This window comes from Gymnoscopelus braueri (genome assembly GCF_963280865.1).
Source record: "Gymnoscopelus braueri genome assembly, chromosome: 20".
NCBI classification, from domain to species: Eukaryota; Metazoa; Chordata; class Actinopteri; order Myctophiformes; family Myctophidae; genus Gymnoscopelus; species Gymnoscopelus braueri.
In genome coordinates, this window is record NC_137622.1 from 23,493,823 (window position 1) to 23,517,411 (window position 23,589).

A 23,589-nucleotide genomic window follows, 5' to 3' on the forward strand; every position below is an offset into this window, starting at 1 on the left:
ATAGGCTAGGGCCATGTTAACAGGTCTGCCCGCATTTAAACACAAAAAAGGGTTTTCTCCTCATCATCACCTCTTTTTCAGGTCACTGTTTTCTATTATGTCGTTAAATTCAAATCACTATTGATTACTGTGGTAAAGTACGCAGTCGCTCGTTCACAGCCGAGGCTGTCGCTCTGCATCGTTCTGCATTTGGCATTAGCATGCGTGTCATACAGACACAATCAAGAATGAACCTACAGTAACATTTAAAAATTAGTTTCAGCTATCAGCATAGAGCTGAATTGAATTGACCCCTCACACAATGTTAATCTTCTCAGTAAATTAAAACGTGATTAATCATTCCTTTTTACGGGTATACTGTATCTTGCTAGGCTGTAGGCAGGCCCCGACATTAGACACTTCGTTGTCTTTGCCAATCAGCAGGCATCAGCGTGTTTCATTCTTATTAACTCAAAACAAACTATGAAGCAAATGTGACAGAGCATTATTGCTCTTCAGCAAGTCTGAATCCTTTTATTAATGACAGATGAAAATGCAAACAAGACTGATGACAACGTGGCTCCTATGTGGATCTCAAACCTCATCCATAGTTGGACAAGTTATCAGCCCAATCACACCGCCATGGGTCATCTGTGCTCGATAATATCTGACATTGACAACGTGTCAGAGTGATGAGGTCAGTCAGCTCCATATTTGGGAAAGGTTTCAGCCAGATCCAACGCTGTTGACTTCCATCCATTATAAAATGCAGTAGGTACTTCCTTAGAAATGTGTTGCTGATCGGTGCTTGGACACACACACACGCCTCCCTGCTGAATGTTGTCAACAACAGGCATACAGAAGTTCCCAGATTGAACAAAATAGGCCAACAAATGATTATCTTTGAATGAGCATAGACTATATTTTATGTTGGTTAATGCACACTAGTTGTCAAGGTACTCGTCATCTTCCCCTTGTAAATCATGACATAATTAAGACTTCTTAATCTTCTTAAATATTCTCATGGCGTTCCCAAATCGCAAATTGGGACTTGACCTGACAACAATGTTCAGTTGTGAGATTTATCCAAATCAAAATAAAATAACCACAAATTAAAATTAAAGCAATCCTTCCCAAGCAGCCAGTCTACCTCCTGAGCCACTGCCGCCCATAATGTTTGGGTGAGTGAAATTTGGCACATTTGTTTTCGTTGTTTTACAGTCCCTGGAGTCACCACTCTGAAATAGTTTAGTATAATCACCAAGTGTGTGGTCCGATCGATCGAATTGTCTGGTGTGTGCAGGCTTATGGTAAAAAAAAAAAAAGAGCTAAATCTGTTGCTATGTCTGTGGTCTCCCACATTTTTTAAATCCGTTAAGATTTGAAACTCCTCTAGTGTGCACTCTGTGTCATCTGAGGTGCTTTTAATGATCAGATCACCATTCTTGCATATATCGTGAGTGCATTTTGCTCTACCAAAATGTTTTGTATTTAAATGGGAGTAGAAATGAAAGTTGAACCGAAGAACCAGTCTATTCTGTATTTTTGCAGGCAGTTCTGATTTTCACCACCAGGTGTCTCAATGGTACCGGTAGGGTGGTGAATTAATTCTCTCATGCACAATAGATCTGATAGTAACCCAGAGTTGAAGCTCACTGACAGACACTGAAATGAAACCACATACCTAAACCTTTAGGCAAACTGGTCTGAAATACACTTAAACAGTTTGCCTAGCCTGCTGTATTTTAACTTTAGAAAAAAATGTATAATGTCAATCATGGGGTTTTTTCTACCAGGGCCTATATGCCTGCCTGTAAACCTGCCGGTTCTCTATAACTCAACTCAACTCAAATTTTATTTATAGAGCACATTTACAATGACCGAAGTCAACCAAAGTGCTGTACAACACAGCGAATATAAGACAGTAGTAAAATACATCCAGTGAAAAATACAATACAAAAATACGAGAGATACAAGACATTTATGGTAGAAAACTAATTAAAAAGTGCATAGCAACTTTTTAATTAGTACTCAGTATAAATGTTACCATATAGAAATATGAATCCCCTTCTCACTATGAGACCAAATATTTAGAACATGTGAATAGTTAAATATGTAAATACAGTATATATTGATGTGTTTGTCATTGGTCCTTAATGGGTGTTCCTGTACCGATGTGAGGGAGGTGTTTGATATCCTCCAAAACACAGTGAAGGACTCAAAAGCCGAAGGCTACTTCCTGTCCTTGATGCAGCACCTGCTGCTGATCCGCAATGATTATCTGGCCAGGTAACACACATGCACACACGTAAACACACAAACTCATCAATACATAAAGATTTAAGGGCCCTAGGCTGAAAAGGCCCTCGGATACTCTGTGGCTTATAGATTTTTGTCTAATGAATAATGGATGAATGAATGAATAACATAATAAGGCCTGCAATTCCAAGACACTTTCCTGTGGAGTTCACGAAAATGTGTACGGGCACACATGAGCATGGGCAACTGCAAATATGCATGTTGAATTCTCATACGTGTTTGGCTTTGCAAGTATGCCCTCAGTAGTACACCATGCTAAATACAAGACCAAAACATAATGTCACTGTCGGGCAGAAACCTTGTACTATACTGTATGTCCAAAACAGGTACTGTTTTGTGGAATTATTTTTATGGCTTTTTTTTTCAGTGAATAGCTAGGATCTGTGGAGTAGTTGTACAGTAAATCACATGTATAGTCCATGCTTGCGTATGAACAACAGAGGATCAATGCACACTGTATACCCAGGTGATAAAAAAAATTACCTTTGAGGAAATGGAAAAATGAACCTGTGATCCAATGTAGTTATTATTTGGTCACAAGCTCTTATACTTTTCATTTGGTTAAATATTTATAAAACCCACACACAGACTTTCAAGCTGGCATCCCTATTTTGGCAGCCCTATATGTATGTATAGGAGAAAGCTTTCAATTATTTTCAACAATTGCGGAAATAGCCGATCTACAAGCTCACAACATATCGTAATGCTATTTTTGCTACTTTGTGTGACACTGTCATGCAACGACGTATAACGTTGGGCATTCTTTTATGAAACATTATAAAGAGATGAAATATGGACAAACAAGGTTTCTGCCTGACTGTGACGATATGTGACAGCCATATGAAGGATGACTCTTCCTTATTCTTTCTTTCCATGTCCCTCTTTCCTTCCACCCCCTCCTTCCTCTCAAATAGCCTCCCCCTTTCCATTTCCAGTGTTTATTTTCCAGCATGCCATCCTACAGCTGTGAAATTAATACATGCAAAAGAGTCCAATTCCATTTTAATAGAAATGAGCACCTTCACCCGTTATCACCAGAAATATGCTAATATGCCTCGCAGAGGCCCCCGGGGGGTTTAGCCGAGGAGAGAATGAGTGGAAAGCAAGATGGGGATAGAATAATAGAACGAACAAGTCCAGAGATAGTGAGCTAGCGTTGAGTAAGCGCACACGAGCTCGCACACGAGCTCACACACGTGCGCACACACACGCGCACACACAGTTGTGCTGAGCTGTCAGCGTCGCTGGAGAGGTCGTTGTGTCAATTGCATTAGACAGGAAGGAAGTTGCGGTTGATGTTGAACACTGTGGCTAGGATGGGGAGGGCTGGGGAAGTGGAAATAATTTTAGAATAACATTCTAACAACGGTAGACCCGTCTATTGGGACAAGCTAGCTTTCCCTGCATTCTTGCCTTATCCAATTGCACATAACCATCATGTGAATCCATCTGTCGGCTCTTTCCTTATAGCTATACTCTGCTTCTGCCCTCGCCAACCCCCCTCCCCTCTCTAATGTCCTTTGCTGGAGTGGGTTCTCTTTGTTTAGTTTTCTTTAACCTCCGTCCGCCCTCCTTTCCTCGCTCCCTACCCTCCATTGCCCTCCAGGTGATCAGAGCAACACAATAGCACTGCTATGTAATAGAGTCCACAGAGAGACAGAGGGAAGGAGAGTAGAAGAAAGTACTGCTTGGAAATTACGCTGGTGGAAAGGGAGAGATGTGGAACGAGGGAGAGGCACAAAGGAAAAGCAGGCAATGGAGAAATGTGCTAAATTGGTAGTTGGACAGAAGAGGAAAGAGAGCGAGGGCGGTAGAGGTAGATTGAACGAACGAACGTGTGCAGCCAGTGACTGACATGATGCATGCTACTCGGCCGTTTGTTCTTTTCCTTTTGGGCTCTGCAGTGTGTTTCATTCTGGCCCGGAGATGCAGTCCTGAAAATGAACCAAAATAAGGACTGACACAGGCCAACACAACAGCACAAATGCACACAGATACACATTCACTTTCCCCCGACCCACACTCAGTATGGTATGCATGCTTGCTTTATACACACACATAACTTTTTCCGTTAGCCGGTATTTACCGGCCACTGGCTGAATAAAATTTCATTTGGCCTTTAATTATAAACGATGATGGCCATCTTGGTCGGTAAAAAAAGAAAAGTGGAAATGCTACACACTAACACAGCATGAGATTATAGATGTCAATGGGTAGAAAAATCATACAGTTCAGTCTTGTTGACGAGATCAAGGATGGCAAGGATTTACTCCATACTGGATGAGGTGACTTCACACAGATTTGAACTGATGCTACTCCATATAGTTTGAGATAAAGGACATTATTAGAGAGGAGCTGCTAGAATTGAGCACCATACAATTGGACTTCATAATAGTGAAAGCACTGGAAGTCATCGGCGTTGCTTTCATTCAAACCTTCCTAACTGTTAAACTGTCCGATCACTTGTCATCATCCAAATCCCTCAGGGTGGTTGGTGTGCCTCATTCAAACATTTCCACAATGGAAACAAGTCTGCTGGGATTCCGGCCAGGGTACAAAGAAAATATACTTTTTTATATCTATTTTTGCCAGACCCAAGGCGTCGGGCTTACATGAGGCTTTGTACCTGTTTCGTCCATACATGGGCATGGTCACTTTGTCCTCCGGCCCCAGCCAAAAAAAAGTCTGTCCCCCTTTCATCACGAACTATTCATGACATCATTATTATGTCACAACTATGTAATTAAGTAAAGCTCATCATACTAGAACTTCATTCTGGGTCTGGCAGAACCAGGTCTCCTGGTCTTGTTTAAATGCAAGTACTGTACTCCAGTACTTTAACTAAAGTAACATTTTGACTGAGCAACTTACACTTGTAGTGGAGTAATATTTCCCTTTTCCAAAACGGACACTAGATGTCTCTCTTGCTCCACGGATAAACCTCAGATGAAAGAAAAAAATGGTGAAGTTAAGGTAGAGAGGAACAAATATGAGAGAGAGACAAAGGAAGAGAGAGAAGAAATAAATAAAGTATTGAGTTTGTGACTCTGGGTGCGTCACACAGGGTCAGAGAATCAGACACCTCCAAAATTGAGTGTCTGTGTGAAACCAGCTAGATCAGACACAGGACGCTGCACACACACACACACACACACACACACTCTCACACTTGCAATCCCACTCACACACAATCAATCTTTGTGACAAGAAAGTGAAGTTGTCACGCTCATGCGGACAGCCAATCTCAGTCGCAAAGACAAAGTGACACGTGCGCGTGTGTGTGTGTGTGTGTTGTCATTGGGGAGAAACTGAACACTGCTCTGAGAATATAACACACATCACACCCTGTTCTAGTAACACTTGTAAATGTGGTGGTGTTTTTTTTTTGTACCTGTCCTCCTGTAGGCCTCAGTACTACAAGTTGATGGATGAGTGCATTGGTCAGATTGTGCTTCACAAAAATGGTGCCGACCCAGACTTCAAGTGCCGTAACCGCGTAAGCCTGGACGTTGAGAGTTTGATAGGTGAGCTACAAGCACCCGTGCACTGGACCACACACACACACACACACACACACACACACACACACACACACACACACACACACACACACACACACAGTATATAGCAGGAATTGAATGGGCTGGAGACAAATACCACATTTCACATATTTCCCCCATGTTGTTTGAAGGCCATTTGATTCATGTGGCCCCACTTCAGGGAGAGCACTTTTTTAGGACACGGTTGGACGATCGAAATGAAGTCACTCTCTTTCCCCCATCTCACAAATGAAAGCACTTGCGAGTGAACACGCATGGAAGCACACTCACATTGTTCGATATTCACATACATACAAACACTTAGCCATATATGATGGATAGATGACAAAGCAGGTGGAGTGCCTCAGACGCACCACCGGATGGTGCCAGAGAGAGGGAGAGAGAGGTCAGTGTGGGTTGTAGATTACAGCTACAAGTCTCACCATCGTACAGTACGTGGGAGCTTAAAAGACAGTATAAATGCAGTCTTGTGAAGCTTTTAACAATTGATCTTTCCCTGCTTAAATGACTGTAGTTTAAGCACCATGGTAAAATGATACCTTTTCCCAGGCAATGAAGGTGTGGAACTGAGACGGGCGTACAACGTGATGCATAGTAGTCACATCGTTGAAGATTTGAATCTGCCTCATGCCACCTGTCGTACTCTCACATTGTTTCCTGTCTGTCTTCACTACGTGCTGTCCAGTAAAGGAGACAAACAATGCCTCCCCCATTATATACAGTATACTGTATATATTGTGTCTGTAATAAACACAAGCATAGTCCATTGACTAAACTAAAGTTAAACTGAGAGAACAGAGTGGGCGTTGAGAGGCCATGTCTCCAGAGTTCAAAACTCCTTCATGGCATCTCTCTGTTAGAGTAGGAGGCTCTAATTGTACTGCTTCTAAAAGTGTCCCGCTGCGCGCGCGCGCGCGCGCGCGTGTGTGTGTGTGTCTGCGCGCGCACACACACACACACACACACACACACACACACACACACACACACACACACACACACACAAACACATTGGCTGGCCTCCTTTAAGGCTGCCAGTGTTATTATCGGTGGAAAGCAGCCCAATTCTGCCCTGCATGCATTATTTAGTGTTTTTCTTTGAACTCTGAAATTCTGCACACAGGTTTTTTCTCTCTCTCTATTAGAAGCCTGTCCCATTTAGCCTCGCTGCCACGACAGACGAAAGCAACCCCCCTCCATCCACCCCCCCCCCCTCATCACACACCCAGTAACTGTATATACTCAAACAGAAACACACACACTGAAAGATATGTGGGCTGCAATATTATCTTCCATTTCTTTTCATGGTATCCACCAGCCGTTTCTGCGCTCTCTCTCACTCTCTCTCTCCTTCCTCTGCTTAGTGTGTGTGTGTGTGTGTGTGTGTGTGTGTGTGTGTGTATATATATATATATATATATATATATATATATATATATATATATATATTCAGCCTGTGGACATCATCAACCTTTGTAGTCTCGTCGCATTGCCAGATCTATCCCCACTCTACGTTGTGTTGTGCCAGTGAAACCTTTGTGTTGTCTATATATATATATACATATATATATGTACATATGTATACACACACACACACACACACTCACACGTGTGTCTGTGTAGTTTTTGTTCCTTTGCACACTTGCCCATTATTTTCGTTACCACTTGGCATTTCTTTCTGTGCACACCTTCTCTTTTCACTTGCTGTTAACTTTTATGTTCCCTGGCTTTTCGTGCAGCTTTCCATCTGAGCGTTTTCAACGCCTCTGTATTTCTCTCTCCCACGTCTCATACCGTTTCCACCCACTCGGCTCTGAGGCACCATGGGTTGCTGTCTTTCATTCAGTCGCCGCGTGGCACTCATCCACTGTGCCAGATTGCGCCCTCACTGCACACAGTGTGCCCACCTGTACACCTCAACACTGTTCCTGCTGGTCAGTCTTAACTAGTAGACCCAGCTAACCACGCACACAGCCTGGCACTGGAACAGCAGACCCTCAAAATCACATGGAAAAATAGCCGAGGTGGAGGGACCGTGTTTATTTTTCTCTCTTTTCCATTCTGTACTAACTGAAAAAAGGAATAAAAAAAGTTCAAGAAAATGTGATATGTAATCTTTGAGGAGATGAAGAGAGAGGGAGAGGTAGAGGGGGGAGTGTGTTTGTCTGAGTGGGTGGTGTGGGGTAGTGATGGATAGAATCAGGATGCAGCAGATAGGATCTTACTATTCGAGATTACTCTGCAATAGGCTCTGTGCATAACTATACTGTAGTTCCTTTTTCCAAAAGGTGGCAAAACATTTCCTGTTTTGGGTCACTTTCCCATAGCTTCATTTGATTGGCTCAGCAGCAAATTTGAATCGGAATCACGTGACACCTTCAGATGCATTTCCGGTTAAAATCTGCTGCTGAGCCAATTAAATGAAGCTATGGGAAACTGTTTATGCCACCTTCTGGAAAGGGGAACTAGTACAGTTATACTCAGAATCTTAGCGTCTCAACCATCTCGCCTTTGACAGGTGTGATAAGAAAAGTGGAGGGAAAAAATAAAAACAGGTGTCAGAGAGAAAGACGCCAGCCGTGCGTAAGAAGCAAGTTTGCTCATGTTTGTGTGACTGTGAGTAAGTGCACGTGTGTGTGTGTGTGTGTGTGTGTGTGAACAGCATGTGCCAGACCAAAAGGCGCAATGTCTTCACGGCCCAGACATGAGCAGGTGCATTGTCTGAATCCCATATCTTACCCCCCCCCCCCCTCCTCCTTTGTCTCTGCTACAGACAACATGGTGGATCAAACCAAGGTGGAGTCCAGCGAGGCCAAGGCCACAGAACTGGAGAAGAAGGTGAACTTTTAGACACACACACACACACACACACACACACACACACACAGCATATATACAGTACAGACACACACTGTAAATCCTAAGTGTTCATTTAACTTAAAAAATGGAACCAAATGGAACCCTGTCAGAGAGTTACAAATAGTTAAATCAAAACTGGATTTGACCAAGTGCATGGTACATATGCAGACATCAGTCAGACAGCAGTAGTGTGCAGCTGTAACATATTTCACACAAAGCACAAATTAAATCTCCTCTACATACAGTATATCGTTGCTGTCGGGCAGAAACCTCTCATCTCGATATTTTTACTTTGTATGTTTTTTCATAAATTAATGCCCTACCTCGTCATACTATAGTGTCACACAAAAGTAGCAAAAAAAAGCAAATCTTCAAGCTCAAAGGTTGTAGCTAGTTTTGAATCTGAATTCTGAAAAGTAACTGTTTTGGACATATGAGGTTTCCACCGGACAGCAACGATATGGAAAAAAACAAGGAAATGATGTACTGTAAGTGCTAACTTATCCATGCGTATGCACGCACGCACGCTCACACACACACATACACATACACATACACATACACATACACATACACACACACACATACACACACACACACACACACACTGATACTCAGCGGAACCCTAATGAGATTCTATTCGGCTAGTCTCTTCACCTGACAAGCGGCGACAAATGAGAAAGAAGAGATGAGAGGAACGGAGGCGAACACGTACACACACACACACACACATCTGACAGGCACCCGACAGAGAGATGCTCTCTAAGGCTGGCAACAGACAGACGGACACACACACAAACACACACACACACACACACACACACACATATGCGCACATGCTCACGGAGGGGGTAAATGCCTTGATTGTGGGGGGGCGCTACCCCGGTGTTTCTGTCCTATTATAGGAGTGACAGGATAATTGCAAAGAGGAAGCACAAACTAGTCCCCGCCACATGCACGCGCAGGCATACATCCATACACATGGCAACATGTGCACTGACCCCCCCCACACACACACACACACACACACACACACACACACACACACACACACACACACACACACACACACACACACACACACACACACACACACACACACACACACACACAAACACTCTCTCTCTCTCCCACACACACACACACACACACACACACACACACACACACACACATGCACACGCACACGCACACAAACACTTAGAATCAGATGTGCCCCATAGTGCTATAGTTGGGTATGATGGGGTAATTGCACCCAGTCCCTCTGGCAGGGATTAGGGATGAGGCTGTCAGGAAGCTGACAGTGAGAGGAAGGAATACACTGTCTGCAAATTAAACAGCTTTGTGTGTGTGCGTGTGTTTGTGTGCACGCATGTGAGTATTTGGAGTTTGTTACAAATCCTCGAAAGTTGATGAATGTGAGAGAAATAATAAGTCTCAAGTTTTATTTATTTATTTGTTTCAGTTTCTTAAAAAACAAAAGGGCAAGGCGTGCATTATAAGTGGAGTGGGAAGAGAAGTGAGATTATTTTAAGTACGGCGTGGGAGCCCGAGACATTAATTGGCCTTCAATTGCGCTGTAAAGTATACAATGAAATTGAACGCTCCATGCTGCAGGAAATAGCTTCTACAGGTCTTTGAGATATGGAAATTGCCTCAGCTGCCAGAAGGAAACTACACACGCACACACACACACACGCACGCACACACACACACACACGCACACGCACACGCACACGCACACACACACATTCTTTGGAGAACAGAGGTAAAATGTTAGCTGTTGGATTGAATATGCAAATTATCATCCCTCAAATGAATGATTAATGAATGGTTTGACCTTTTGCAGCCTCTTGGCCAAACTTTGCCTACAGTCATTTGGCCACTCCAGAGTTTTCAATATGAATTAGTGCTGCTCCATTATGGCAAAAAATCTGAATCACAATTATTTTGGTTAATATTGAGATCCCAATTATTTAACAATATTAGTTATTGGCTTTGGAAACCGCATGCATTTATTGAGCCTTTTAACAATAACTGTCTTGATAGAATCGCCTGGCATAACGAGACCAATCAAATGGTTTCACTACAGTAATTAACTTTAGTGGCATAAACAACTTGTCAGGCCACCTACAACCCCCCCCCCCCCACACACACACACACACACACACACACACAGCGGTCTCCTTTAGATATTTCATACATACGCATGCACAAACACACACCCACATAGACACGTCTCCCATACATATGCGAGACCCAGCCCCTTTCTTCATTAAAAACAACCACTAGATGAGGGTCTCAATATACTTTTGATGACTGTTTGAACAATATTGAAATATAAATATGAATTGCGTCATAAGCAAAGTGTGGGCACAGCTAGAGAAGCTTGATTTGTTGTCCACCCACTCGCTCTAAATATAGCTGATGCTTCGCTACTTCAAAAATATACTTCGAAAATGTACTTCTTCCTTTCCATGTTGTAATCATAATCACTGTATTTTAGGAACGGGTGCAAAGTAGCGTGTGAATCTCAATCAATAAAAAGTGTTTGGAGTCGGGATGACAAATGCCTAATCACTTTTTCTTGTTCACTCACATTGCCATATGTCAGGAAAGTGTATGAGTGAGTCTGGGCTTTTGTGGAGGGGAGACAAGGCACTACTGTAACGGAAAGGAGTGCACTGGATTTATAACAAGACAAATTTTTTTTGCAATTCTGGGAAATTGCAAAGTGTGGTTGCGCCGACGCCAGTCGCGGCCGCCGGGACGCAAGGAATATGACGGAAGAAATACCGTCTGAGGCCGTGCAACGTGCGATCTGAATCCGGTGTCGATCGGATTCCTGCGTTTGTGATGCGTGGTGTTTTGATTTTAAGAAATAAGCCCCTCCCACGAATGTAAAGGGACAATTGTATAGTCACCTCACCTCCCTCCTGAGATCACTTGCAAGGGCCAATTGTATAGTCACCTCCCTCCTGAGATCACTTGCATTTCATTGGGAGAGGATTGATTCTCCCCAAAATCATGTTTTGGGACAAAATATGTGGGAGAAGGAGCTAAAAGTGTGTTTTGAAGAAAATTCTAAATGGCGGAAAATCTATCCAGACGCAAATGGGCGTGGCCTATATGGGGAGTTGCGTCATGACTCAAGGAATCCAGTTTTGTTATTCTACGACCTACAGTTCAAGAGTTATAGGCCAAAAGGGCTGTTATAGCGCCACTATGAGGCCGACTAGTGTAATTATTTTTCTAATAATTTAACAATGGACTATGAACCTCTCCTCCAAGTCTTGTAACTGTAGCCCTTATGGTTTCCGAGAGAAAAATACTTAAGTGGGAGTCTTTGCATGTCCCCATTATAAGTCAATGGGCAAAAAATTATTCACTAATAAATTAATATCTATCTATTAATATAATCAATTAAACTATACAACGTATCTCTTAGCAAATCACTTAGCCATCGATTCCCGATGAAACCGGTCAATTTGACATATGGCACGAGTGTGTGCCGCAAAAAGTGTGGGAGGAGTAGCGCAGAATGAAACAGAGAGCGAAACAGAATGCAGCAAAATAAAGTAAATTATCTTGTTTTCATAATTTTGGAAGCCAAAATTGTAATTGAAAATAAAATGTGATTAATCATCCAACCCCTAACACTGCATTTATATTTTCAAGCCCTTCCACAACTGTTCACCTCATTCTCCACTGCCAAAAACACTCATTTCATATCACCAACACCCTGGCAACACCAGAGAAAGCTGCGCAAGGTGGAACCCTGCTTCACTTGTCAACGAATGGGTTTAGCTGTGCTGTGGCTTAAAGCCAGTGCCTCCACAGTCTTTAGAACTGGGCCAAATGTGGTTGGACGGCACCTCAGTTTCACAATCTAGTCAGACCGAGCAAAACGCTGGCATCAGACTCCGATACAAGGCAGCATCCATGTTTTGATTTATTTTGTTTCACAAAACAACTGACTGAAAGAACAACAAGACCGCTATCAGCTGCCTGTGGTTTATTCCACTGTTCCTCTCCTCAAACTAATCAGTCGTTTCAGATGTGTGAGATGCACTCCAAAAAAACAACTGTTCTCCTAATGAACAGATGTACAGACTAAGCCATACCTCGGTTATCCCAGTAAGGCTGAACACAGCCAATGTAGATAAGGTAATAATTTAAACAGGATTGATGTTGAGCCGAAAATGTTACCGTCGACCTCTAATGAGTGCAAGTTGGATTCCTGCGTATATGTAGAGGGACTATGCTGGTTTTGGCATGTATGCGTGTCAGTTTACAGTAGCTATCATACATGTGTTTTCCTTGGTGTTCAAGTGAGTGTGAGTCGGGAGAGTATGTTTCTTTGTCTGACATGTACTGATGCATATCTGATTGCAGGAACCTCTGTGATCTGTTTTCACTATGCTACTGCCTAACTATTTCTGTATGTCTGTATTTATTGTGTGTGCACGTGTGTGTGTGTGTGTGTGTGTGTGTGTGTGTGTGTGTGTATGTGTATTTGTGTGCATATGTATGCATCAGCTGGATGCAGAGCTGACGTCGCGCCACGAGCTGCAGGTGGAGTTGAAGAAGCTGGAGGGAGACTATGAGCAGCGTCTGCTGGAGCTCAGCCAGGAGAAGGAACAGCTGGTCTCTACCAAGCAGGACACAGACAGAGAGAACAAGGGACTGCAGCAACAGCTTAGCACACTGAATGAGCAGGTACACCACACACACACACACACACACACACACACACACACACACACACACACACACACACACACACACACACACACACTGATGGAGGTCACTACAGCTTCAGTGGCCATTCAATGAACAAAGAATACAAATAAACCGACAATGCAGATACAATACACTACTGTTGATCAGCTTAGGTCACAGGTGCAACAGGAAGGAGATGTCATGGGAATTGGATTCAATGCAAGGCAGTAGAAACCATACTATTGCTATAATACCACAGTTTAATTATTAATATGTGTTATTACAAAAGAAGAAGAAAAAAAAGAGAAAGTACTTTACAGCACACTACAGTAGCTGTTGCTAGGTTACAGGAAAGTTAAATAAGGTGGATGCTTTTGGAGTGCTGTTATTGGAAGAAATTAATGTTCATTGACAATGTGAAGGCAGATGTAACTGGTTTAGTGCAAAATAATAAATGCCTTGGGACAACAGTCAAGATTCCTTTCAGATGACTTAGTAAGACTAATGTAACAATGCAGGAAACAACTCCACACATGCTGATGCTCAACGCCCATTTAAGCACGCATATCCAACACTGAGCCATGGCCAAGAAAAAAAGAAAGTGTGTGTGTGTGTGTGTGTGTGTGTGTGTGTGTGTGTGTGTGTGTGTGTGTGTGTGTGTGTGTGTGTGTGTGTGTGTGTGTGTGTGTGTGTGTGTGTGTGTGTGTGTGTGTGTGTGTGTGTGTGTTTATATATATATATATGTATGGAGAGATTGGAAAGGATAGGAGGGATCAAGCAGTGCAGAAAGAAAGAAGGATTGAAGGTTCTTCTCTTCTGGGCAGGTGACACACAGATTCAGTACTTTGAGGCAATACAGCCCCCAGCAGGTGGGGAAGTGTGTACTTTTGGTTCGTTGGACGGGATCTAAAAACAAGTGACTTTGAGTTAGCAGGCCAGGATGCACCTTTTGCTCAGTGCACCATGGGATGTCCCCTAGGTTATAGAAAAGTTATAAGAGGAAGAGAATTTAGAGTTTGCAGGAAGGGGGGGTTGAGAAGAATGGAAGGAGAAAAGAGGAAGAGACAGGGAGTATGTAGCTGTCAGAGCCCCTGCTGCCATACCAGCTGGACTCTGCCTAACAGTGACACTCGGTAAACACATGCATGCACGTACGCCACATGACCCACAACAGTCTGCCTGGATCTGGTGTGCATGCGTGCGTGTCAGTTACAGTTGAACACAGATCGCCAGGCAGGCCAGATACAAACTGGCTGATGCTAGCAGAATCATTTCTTCTGTACGCACAAGCACACACACACACGCGCGCGTGCACACTCACACACACTCACACAAACAAACACACACACACACGTCCAACATCCTCAACATTAAACAGCCAACCATCAAAGAGGCTTCTCATCCTGCGATGCCTCTCTGTATTTGCGTCTGAGGCACTGCCCAGCGTAGATTTCTTCATATGTAGAGATCTCTCACTGTCCCTCCGTGTGATGCCACTCCAAGCACTTCATCCTTTGCCTTCATAAGACAGCCAGCCTTTGAGCCCCCCCCCCACCCCACCACCATGTCTGTCACTATCCGTCCCTCCGAGTCACAAGACACAGCGGCAGACGTGCACAGATGCATGCAACCACCAGCAGATGCACTTGTGTACCTGACACTGTATGCACAAACTCACAAAGCACATCTTCTGAACTGTACAGACGACTGGCACATGTGTTTTCTCGTCAAACAATTGACAAGTGTCTGTGTACTTCTGCGCACAAACCCATTACTTTTCCTATTTATACTTTTACCTACACACAATTAAAATGCACACGCTCATACTATTCCTTCTCTTATGGCGTAGTATAGACCCATGTCACATCGGCCATTTTGACTGATAAACACAGCTAAAGATAAATAACATTCATTATTTATTTATTTAGGTGTTTGTGTTTAGGTGTTTTTGGTATAAATCTGTGCCTTTTTTTGCAAACTGTTAATAAAGTATTCAATCAATCAAGTGTGCGCCTGTACCGTTGACTTCATGCTGACACAAAATAATTCCTCAGTCAAACGCAATTACAAGTAACAGTAATACTTTCAACTGTGTTTACCTGTCAAAATGTGAAAAGGGTCCATTGGTCACTCAACTAACTCTAAACACATAGGGAGTTTTCTCTGGATTCTCTGTCACCTCACTGATATAAATATAGAACGTCAGCCCCTTTCTTCCAATTTAGACATTCGTCCCATCTTTCCAAACTTTTTTCCACCCTTTAAAATCCCGTGTGGGCTAGATATTCCTCTGCCGATGATGTAACTCTCATTTCTCTCTCCCAATTTGCCATGCTCTATCATCTCTCTTTTCCTCTTTTCTCTCCCTCTGTGGTCTTCTCTATCTCTCTCCAGATTGATAAGCTGTCTAAAGACCTGGAAGAGGCCAAGACCAGAGTTGTCACGGTTACCGTTCCTGTGCCAACCCCTGGGGCGCCCCCTCCTGCTCATCCTTTCCCTGGCCAAACGGGTGTGCCTCCTCCGCCTCCCCCACCGCCCCCACCTCCCCTACCAGGCCAAGTGGGGATCCCACCTCCCCCGCCACCACCACCACCACCACCACCCTTACCTGGGCATGCTTTTGGCATCCCACCCCCTCCACCCCCTCCGCCTCTACCCGGCCAGGCGGGTGTCCCTCCTCCCCCTCCGCCACCTCCGCCCTTGCCAGGCATGCCGGGACCACCACCTCCTCCTCCTCCTCCTCCCCTCCCTGGCATGCCAGGGCCCCCACCCCCTCCGCCCTTACCCGGAATGGCCGGAATGGGACCGCCACCACCACCACCACCACCTCCTGGGGGTCCCGGCCTTCCACCGCCTCCTCCACCCATGATGGGTGTCTGGACAGCCCCTGCTCCCCCGCCACTCCCATTCGGTCTGGAGGCTAAGAAGGAGTACAAGCCTGAGGTGCAGCTGAAGAGAGCCAACTGGAGCAAGGTGAGTGGACCAGAGCGTGTAACAGTGCCACCATAACATATGGCCTCTCTCCCAGTGTTGATTTTGACAGCAAATTTTGATTTAGTTTTAGTCATAGTCTTTTGAATAAAATTCCATTTAGTTTTAGTCTAGTTTTAGTTGACTAAATACCATAAGATTATATTCGACTAAATCTACAGTTGATTTAGTCGACTAAAATGTATCGAGGCCCGCCAAACCCTTGGTTGCCCTTGGTTGCATGCTGAAAATAGCCGATCTATACAAGCTCACAACGTGTCGCGCTGCGACGCTTTGTGAGCTTGTAGATCTGCTATGTTCAGAGCGCAACAGCCGAGTGCAACCAAGCATAAGATGACTTGCCTTAGTTCTACTGGATCTCTTCTCCACTAGTCCCTCCATAACATTTTCATCTAGTTTTTATTTGTTGACGAAATTGTCAATATATGTAGTCTTAATTTATTACGTCATCGTAGCTTAGTTTTTATTCAGAATCAGAATCAGAATCAGGTTTATTGTCACATCACAGGTTTACAAGGTAAAAAAGTGGGTGAAATTCGTTTTTTGTACATCGTTCCCATCGCAACGTTAATTTCCATAGAAAGAAGAGGGGGGGGGAGAAGAAGAGGGGTGGGGGGCAAGTGGGAAGGAGATCAAAGCAAGAGAACAACAGAAGGCCAGACAAGTTATCTACATATTTACAAAGTACCTGAGATAATAAAAAACTAAGGTGCCTGAGCACCTTATTTTTTTTAATTTAGTTTTCGTCAGTGAAAAAAGGTAGTCGACGATTAGTTTTTTGTCATACTGTAGTTTCAGTCGACGAAATCAACACTGCTCTCTCCGTTATACATTGTGGTCATAACAGCGTTTGTCTGAACAGTATGTATGTTTGTTGCCGCGTGCATTTAAAAAACATTGTATTGTGATTTATTAGGCTTCATTTACTGCACACAACACATAAGTCACAGGTGGCCAAAAGACCAGATCATTAATGTTTTCATGCTACCAAGGTTCAAGGTTCTTCTTTATAATTTATTATTACTTATTATTTCTTGAGTTCATTGCACGTTTAATTTAAATAACATGTTTATATGTGAATAACAAAACGTTATTAATTATGTATTGTATCTGTATGTGTTAAAATATTCTAAGCGGCATTTCTCTCACCAGTGTGAAGGCAGCACAATACACAAGTATGTGTGTGTATATATATATATATATATATATATATATATATATATATATATATATATATATATATATATATATATATATATATATATATATATATATATATATATATATATATATATACACTATATAGTATCAGGCGAATATCGTTCCAAAGCTCAGCCTCCCAAAATATATTTCATGCCCTAGTGCATTTATCTCTAGTGGGAATATGGTGTGAGTTGGATCATTTATCATTTATAAGTGAAATTTCACATAGTCTAATGGGGAGTGTGCATGACGCTCCACTGTGTGCTATAGCCAAGGGTATATCCATGTTAGTGTGTGTGGGTGACACTACAGTAAGTATGGTGTGTTAACGGTGAGATTGTGTGTGTGTGTGTATCTCATGACTATGTGCATGATGCTTCTCCTCTTTCTCTCATCTGTGATGGTTAAAACATCAAAACGGCCCTGTCCCTCTTTAGCCTGAAGCTACTGTTTAATGGCTTCACTCGACTTCTTGAGCATTCAGTCTCTCTCTCCCTCTCTGACGAGGATGTCACAGAAATTGTTTTTTAATAAGCCTGCTTCTTTTAACTGGGCTGCTCAAAGATAATTAAATTGCGGCAAGAAAGGACAGCGTTCTTTTGTAATTTAAATTAACATTTCCCCCCCCTCGCTCTCACCCTCCTTTCGCTCTCTCACACTTTCTCGGTCCTTCACCCCCCCCCACACACACACACACACACACACACGCACGCACATACACACTCCCTGAGGCTGCGTCCATAATGAAAGGCATCATATCTGTGAACTTACTACCCCCTCTCTCTCCCTCTCTCTCGTTGTCTTTCTTGCTGTGTTCACGCTGTCTTTTTGTTAGGAAGAAGAAACACACACACACACACACACACACACACACACACACACACACACACACACACACACACACACACACACGTCACACACACACACACACACACACACAAAGTTAATTGCAAGTTGTGACTGGAATGAAAAGAGAGAGAGAGAGAAGAAAGAGTGGGTGGTGGGTCAGGGGGTGAAGCAAGGAGGAAGACGGAGGGAGGGAGGTTACTGATGAAGACGAGGCTATCTCTGTCTGAATCACACAAAACTAAACTTTGTGTTATCCATCCTCCTCTCTGACACTGTACCTTTTTCCCCTCTCCTTCCATTCCTCTCCTCTTCCATTCCACCGTCCCTTCTTCCATTCCACCATCCATCCGTCCCTTCTTCTATTCCTCCTTTCCTTCCTCCCTTCTTCCATTCCTCCATTCCTCCATCCATCCTTCCCTCCTTCCATTCCTCCATCCTTCCCTTCTTCTATCCCTCCATCTGTCCTTCCTGACTCTCCTTTGTCACACTTGGCCACTCCCTTTTGTTCTTTCCATTCATTTGCTCTCTCTCTCTCTCTCTCTCTCTCTCTCTCTCTCTCTCTCTCTCTCAGAAGATTCACAGACAATAATATATATTACATTTACATACAGGTATTAATGCACAGGTAACACATATGTAGTTTATATTATACTGTTGCAGAACAGTAATATACTACAACACAGCACAATTCGGCGGCAGAGTCATATTTAGCTGTCAGAGGAGCTGTTGTCATTTCACCCCAGAGAACTGCCATTTTCTACTCTGGGGTTAACTTTGGGAAGTTTGTTATTTTCTTGTCTCTTACTGAAGAGAACTTCTCAAAGTGGAGGAGGATGTGCATATTTGTCTCTATAAGCCCTGTGGATTAGTGACCACCTACACGCTTCTCTACGGCAGCCATGCAGTCTGTATCTTAGTTTATTCTGCCCGTTTTTTATATTATTTTGATTATTATTGTCTCCACCAGGCCGAAAGGCATGGCGAGAGAGTATGTTTTACCCTCCGTCCGTCCGTCCGTCCGTCCGTCCGTGTGTCCTGTCTGTGTGTTACCAGCTAATCTCTGGCACCGTTGGCCCGGTCGCTGCGAAACTGTGCACACACACTCCCTGGATGCCAATTCAGAACCTCTGCCTCAAATATTTCACATGGGCCTTTTATAGCGCCACCTGGAGGCCGTGCAAAACCCATTTTTTTACATTACTCCTACAGATTTTATCCAAACGTCATGCAAATCGGTACACAGTATCTCTATAGTCATGTGATCAACACGGATCTGTCCGATTTCCCATATTCCATCCTCATTGGCTAAGGTTCGCTTCCAAAATTTGCAGGATTGATCCGTTTTGAACAAAATGCCTCAAATCATGAACACATTCCCACTAGGCCAAGGAAGAAATGCCACCCTTTTTCACATTGGCCTGTTATAGCGCCACCAGCAGGTCTAATTTAGCTAAACACATTTTTGGAACAAAATGCCTCAAATCATGAATGCAGTGTCTGATTGCCATGAACGACCTAAGAATAAATGGCACCCTTTTCACATTGGCCTGTTATAGCGCCACCAGGAGGCCCAATAACCTACCTGACCTGGCGGAGACCTGTGCTCCGAGGAGCACTTTTTCTAGTTTCATAATCACATTCACCTGGGAGCCTACAAAACTGGAGTATGTGAAAATGTAAAATATTTACAGATACATTTTCATGGACAGGCTGGGGAGATGTTGCTTTGTCAGCGCGATACACATGGATGAGATCACGTACCTCACCTGCATCTCTTCCTTGTGTCTTATCTCCTAGTTAACGACGCAAGGGAGAGATGTGAGGTTGAGATGAAAAGACATGAATCGATTTGTCAAATGAGACGTCCTTGCTCAGTGAAGTGTCATTTTGAAGTGACGTCAGGTCAGTTACTTATGAGGTGTTACACAGCTGGATCGCCTGTCACTGGCCTTGTAACAAATAGTTCTGTATTACAGTATGTTGACTTTACAGTTTGTACAGTGTACAGACATAGTCAGCAATGTAGTTTTAGTTTTAAAAAGCAGAAGTCTGACCGGCATTACGGTCAGAACATAAACAACAGTCTCTACTGTAGCATTTTGTCCGTGTCATAACTAGAAAGCTACAACAAACGCTACCACGTGACAATTAATGAATGGAGAGAGAGAATACACACTTTGTAATTTCTGGCAAGTCTGTGGCGACAGACAGTGGGTCTGTCCCCAGAAATGACATTTTGTCTGAGACAAATGATAGATTCAAGGTTCAACTTTATTGTCAACAATACCAATTACTCGTAAAAGGAGTGTGAAATTCATTGTGCGCTAAAAACCAACACAGCAGCTACAGTCTCAAGAATACCACGTTAAAGACTCAGTGTCAAAAGTGATCTATGTTAAAAACTAAGGTGCTTAAATGTATAAACATTATATTAAGATATAAACTACCTAAAAGTGCAAAATAGCTTAAGTGCAAACTGCATTGTCATATAGACCGGGCCATGTAGACTTCAGTGTGTGTTCATAAGTCTGATGGTGGAAAGAAGAAAGTATGATGTCATGGGATCGGTAAACGCTTAGTTTGGGGGCCAATGGAGATGGCACAGCACTTTCTGTCTTAATGGCTCTGGGTGCCCATGTGCTGTAGCATACCAAGTGCACAAACACACAAAACATATGCCTCTTGGGTTATATGGATGTAGGATTGGGACACTTTCGCTTTCTAATGTATCAGACCTCTGACAGCGATGTTCGTCAAACCGTGTAGTCTAAAGCATCACCCTTTTGTTCTGGCTATTAATCAGTTTATACTCTCTTTCTGTGTCTTCTTCTCTTTCTCTCCTCTCTTTCTCTCCTTTCCAATTACATCCTCTCACTCTTTCAATCTTTTTCTCTCCTCCCTCCCTCTCAGATTGGACCAGAGGATCTAAAGGAGAAGAGTTTTTGGGTCGGCGTCAAAGAGGAGAAATTTGAAAACAACGAGCTCTTTGCCAAACTGACCCTTGCCTTCTCCTCGCAAACCAAGAGTGAGTGAGTGTGTATGCGTAGAGGTGTGTGCAAGTGTGTGTGCGCAAGCCGTGCATACATGCTTGTATGCCACTCATGCCTGCATTTACCTCTCAATTTCTCCATTCCATATTACAATATTATGATATTAACAATTTTTCTCTTTCTGCCTTTATGCCACTTCCACTCGTCTTCCTCCACCAGCCACCAAAGGTAAGAGTGACACACAGGCACATGCATTATTTCTTTGTTTTTCTTCCCACACTCTTCTCTCTCCCTCTCTGTCCCATGTGAACAACAGACTGAGCCCTTACGTTATTCACCAAAACACTGTCCAAACACCGATGCACACACACATTAACACATGGGAGTTAACACACCTGCTCTCCTGAGAGAGAGAGAGAGAGGTGTGAATGGACAAAGGGTGGTAGTGGAGGATATAGTCTGACTTATACTTAATCAATCTACAAGCTCACAAGGTGTTGCGGCACAACGCGTTGTGACCTTGTAGATCGGCTGTGTGACAAAATACGCCATGAAGTCTAACTCGGGCTTAAGCACCAGGGCACTGATGTACTTTGAATAGCCACCTGCTGTCCTGGCATGACACACTAACACACACATAGACACACACCTGTCCACCCCTATCACCTTGTCCCGGTGTCATTGAGCCTTCTGCTCGGCTACTCCATATTCATATCATAGCCAGGACACCAGGACTCAGACACACACACACACACACACACACACACACACACACACACACACACACACACACACACACACACACACACACACACGTGCATGTGTCATGTTATTCCAACTGACCTTCAGTTGAGATGCAATCTCCATACACACATATATTCTTGCACACTTCATCTGACATGTCATAGACGACTACACAAACGCACACACACACACACACACACACACACACACACACACACACACACACACACACACACACACACACACACACACACACACACACACACACACACACACACACACGCACACACAGGTTCACATGGACTGCTGCTGCTAGCTGTCGACGTCAATGAAATGTCAAGGCTTGCAGCGTTCCCATCTGCATTCACCTATATAGTGGCCACTCAGCCTGTCTGTCTGTCAGAACCACATCTGCACCCCCCACCTGCATTTTGATTGCATGAGACAGCCTCCTGTCCTATTTGATGGCCGATAACCTTTTCTGAGAACTGACTGTAACCATTCTCTGGCCTTTTCATAGCCTCACGCCTGTGTGTGTGTGTGTGTGTGTGTGTGTGTGTGTGTGTGCGTAATATGTGTGTCTAATTGGAGCATACTGTACTCAGTCTACTGTATACTTTGTCAAAGTGTGTGTGTTGAATGTGTCAAAGTTTTGGAAGATTTCACTGAGCTGTTTTGTATATGGTCTCATTTGTGTCACAAGTGTTGGAAGTTTCTGCGTGTGAGTGTGTGTGTGTGTGTGTCCAATGCAATAATCAGCAACCAGCCATGGATATGCAGATTGACCCCTCACCTCTCATCCCTCCACTACACACACACACACACACACACACACTACATTGCTCAAGGCTCGGTTATACTCCTTCTGACCTCTTCATCACTCCTCCATCCATCACTTATTATCCTCCACCTCCTCCCATCCCTCGTTACCAGGCAGAAGCAAACCTCCGCCACAGTGAGCTGCCTCCGACCTCTCTAACCCTTCTCCTCCCACTCAAATTCCTCTCCCTCATCCATCCCTTCCTCCATCCCCCCACGCTGGCCAACAGCACAGCAAGGGTCACATGCATGCACACACACACACACACACACACACACACACACACACACACACACACACACACACACACACACACACACACACACACACACACACACACACACACACACACACACACACACACACACAGGGTGGCGTGCCTAGGGCAGGTTCAGAGGTGTTGACCTTTGATGGTCGGTGGCAGAACAGAGCTCTGTTGGATGTAGATGTACCTTCAGGCTGCTGATGACCCCACTGGACCCCATCTCACACATTCCCTCTCTACTCTTGTATTCTGTTTTTTGCTCGTGCTCATTTCTCTCTCTGGTTAATG

The 23,589-nt window shown here is 43.7% G+C and overlaps 1 protein-coding gene across 1 annotated transcript in view; it reads left to right on the forward strand.

The window, feature by feature from the left end:
- Window positions 1–21,793, forward strand: part of diaph1 (diaphanous related formin 1) — a gene marked incomplete at its 3' end in the record, with an annotated part of 76,529 nt that extends 54,736 nt beyond the window's left edge. The window contains exons 12-19 of the mRNA XM_080415531.1: window positions 2,152–2,268; window positions 5,704–5,822; window positions 8,632–8,696; window positions 13,257–13,436; window positions 15,834–16,412; window positions 21,393–21,507; window positions 21,692–21,700; window positions 21,789–21,793. Of these exons, the coding sequence (XP_080271657.1) occupies window positions 2,152–2,268; window positions 5,704–5,822; window positions 8,632–8,696; window positions 13,257–13,436; window positions 15,834–16,412; window positions 21,393–21,507; window positions 21,692–21,700; window positions 21,789–21,793 (1,189 nt within the window). The remainder of the gene's footprint in view (window positions 1–2,151; window positions 2,269–5,703; window positions 5,823–8,631; window positions 8,697–13,256; window positions 13,437–15,833; window positions 16,413–21,392; window positions 21,508–21,691; window positions 21,701–21,788) is intronic.
- Window positions 21,794–23,589: the final 1,796 nt, after the last annotated feature.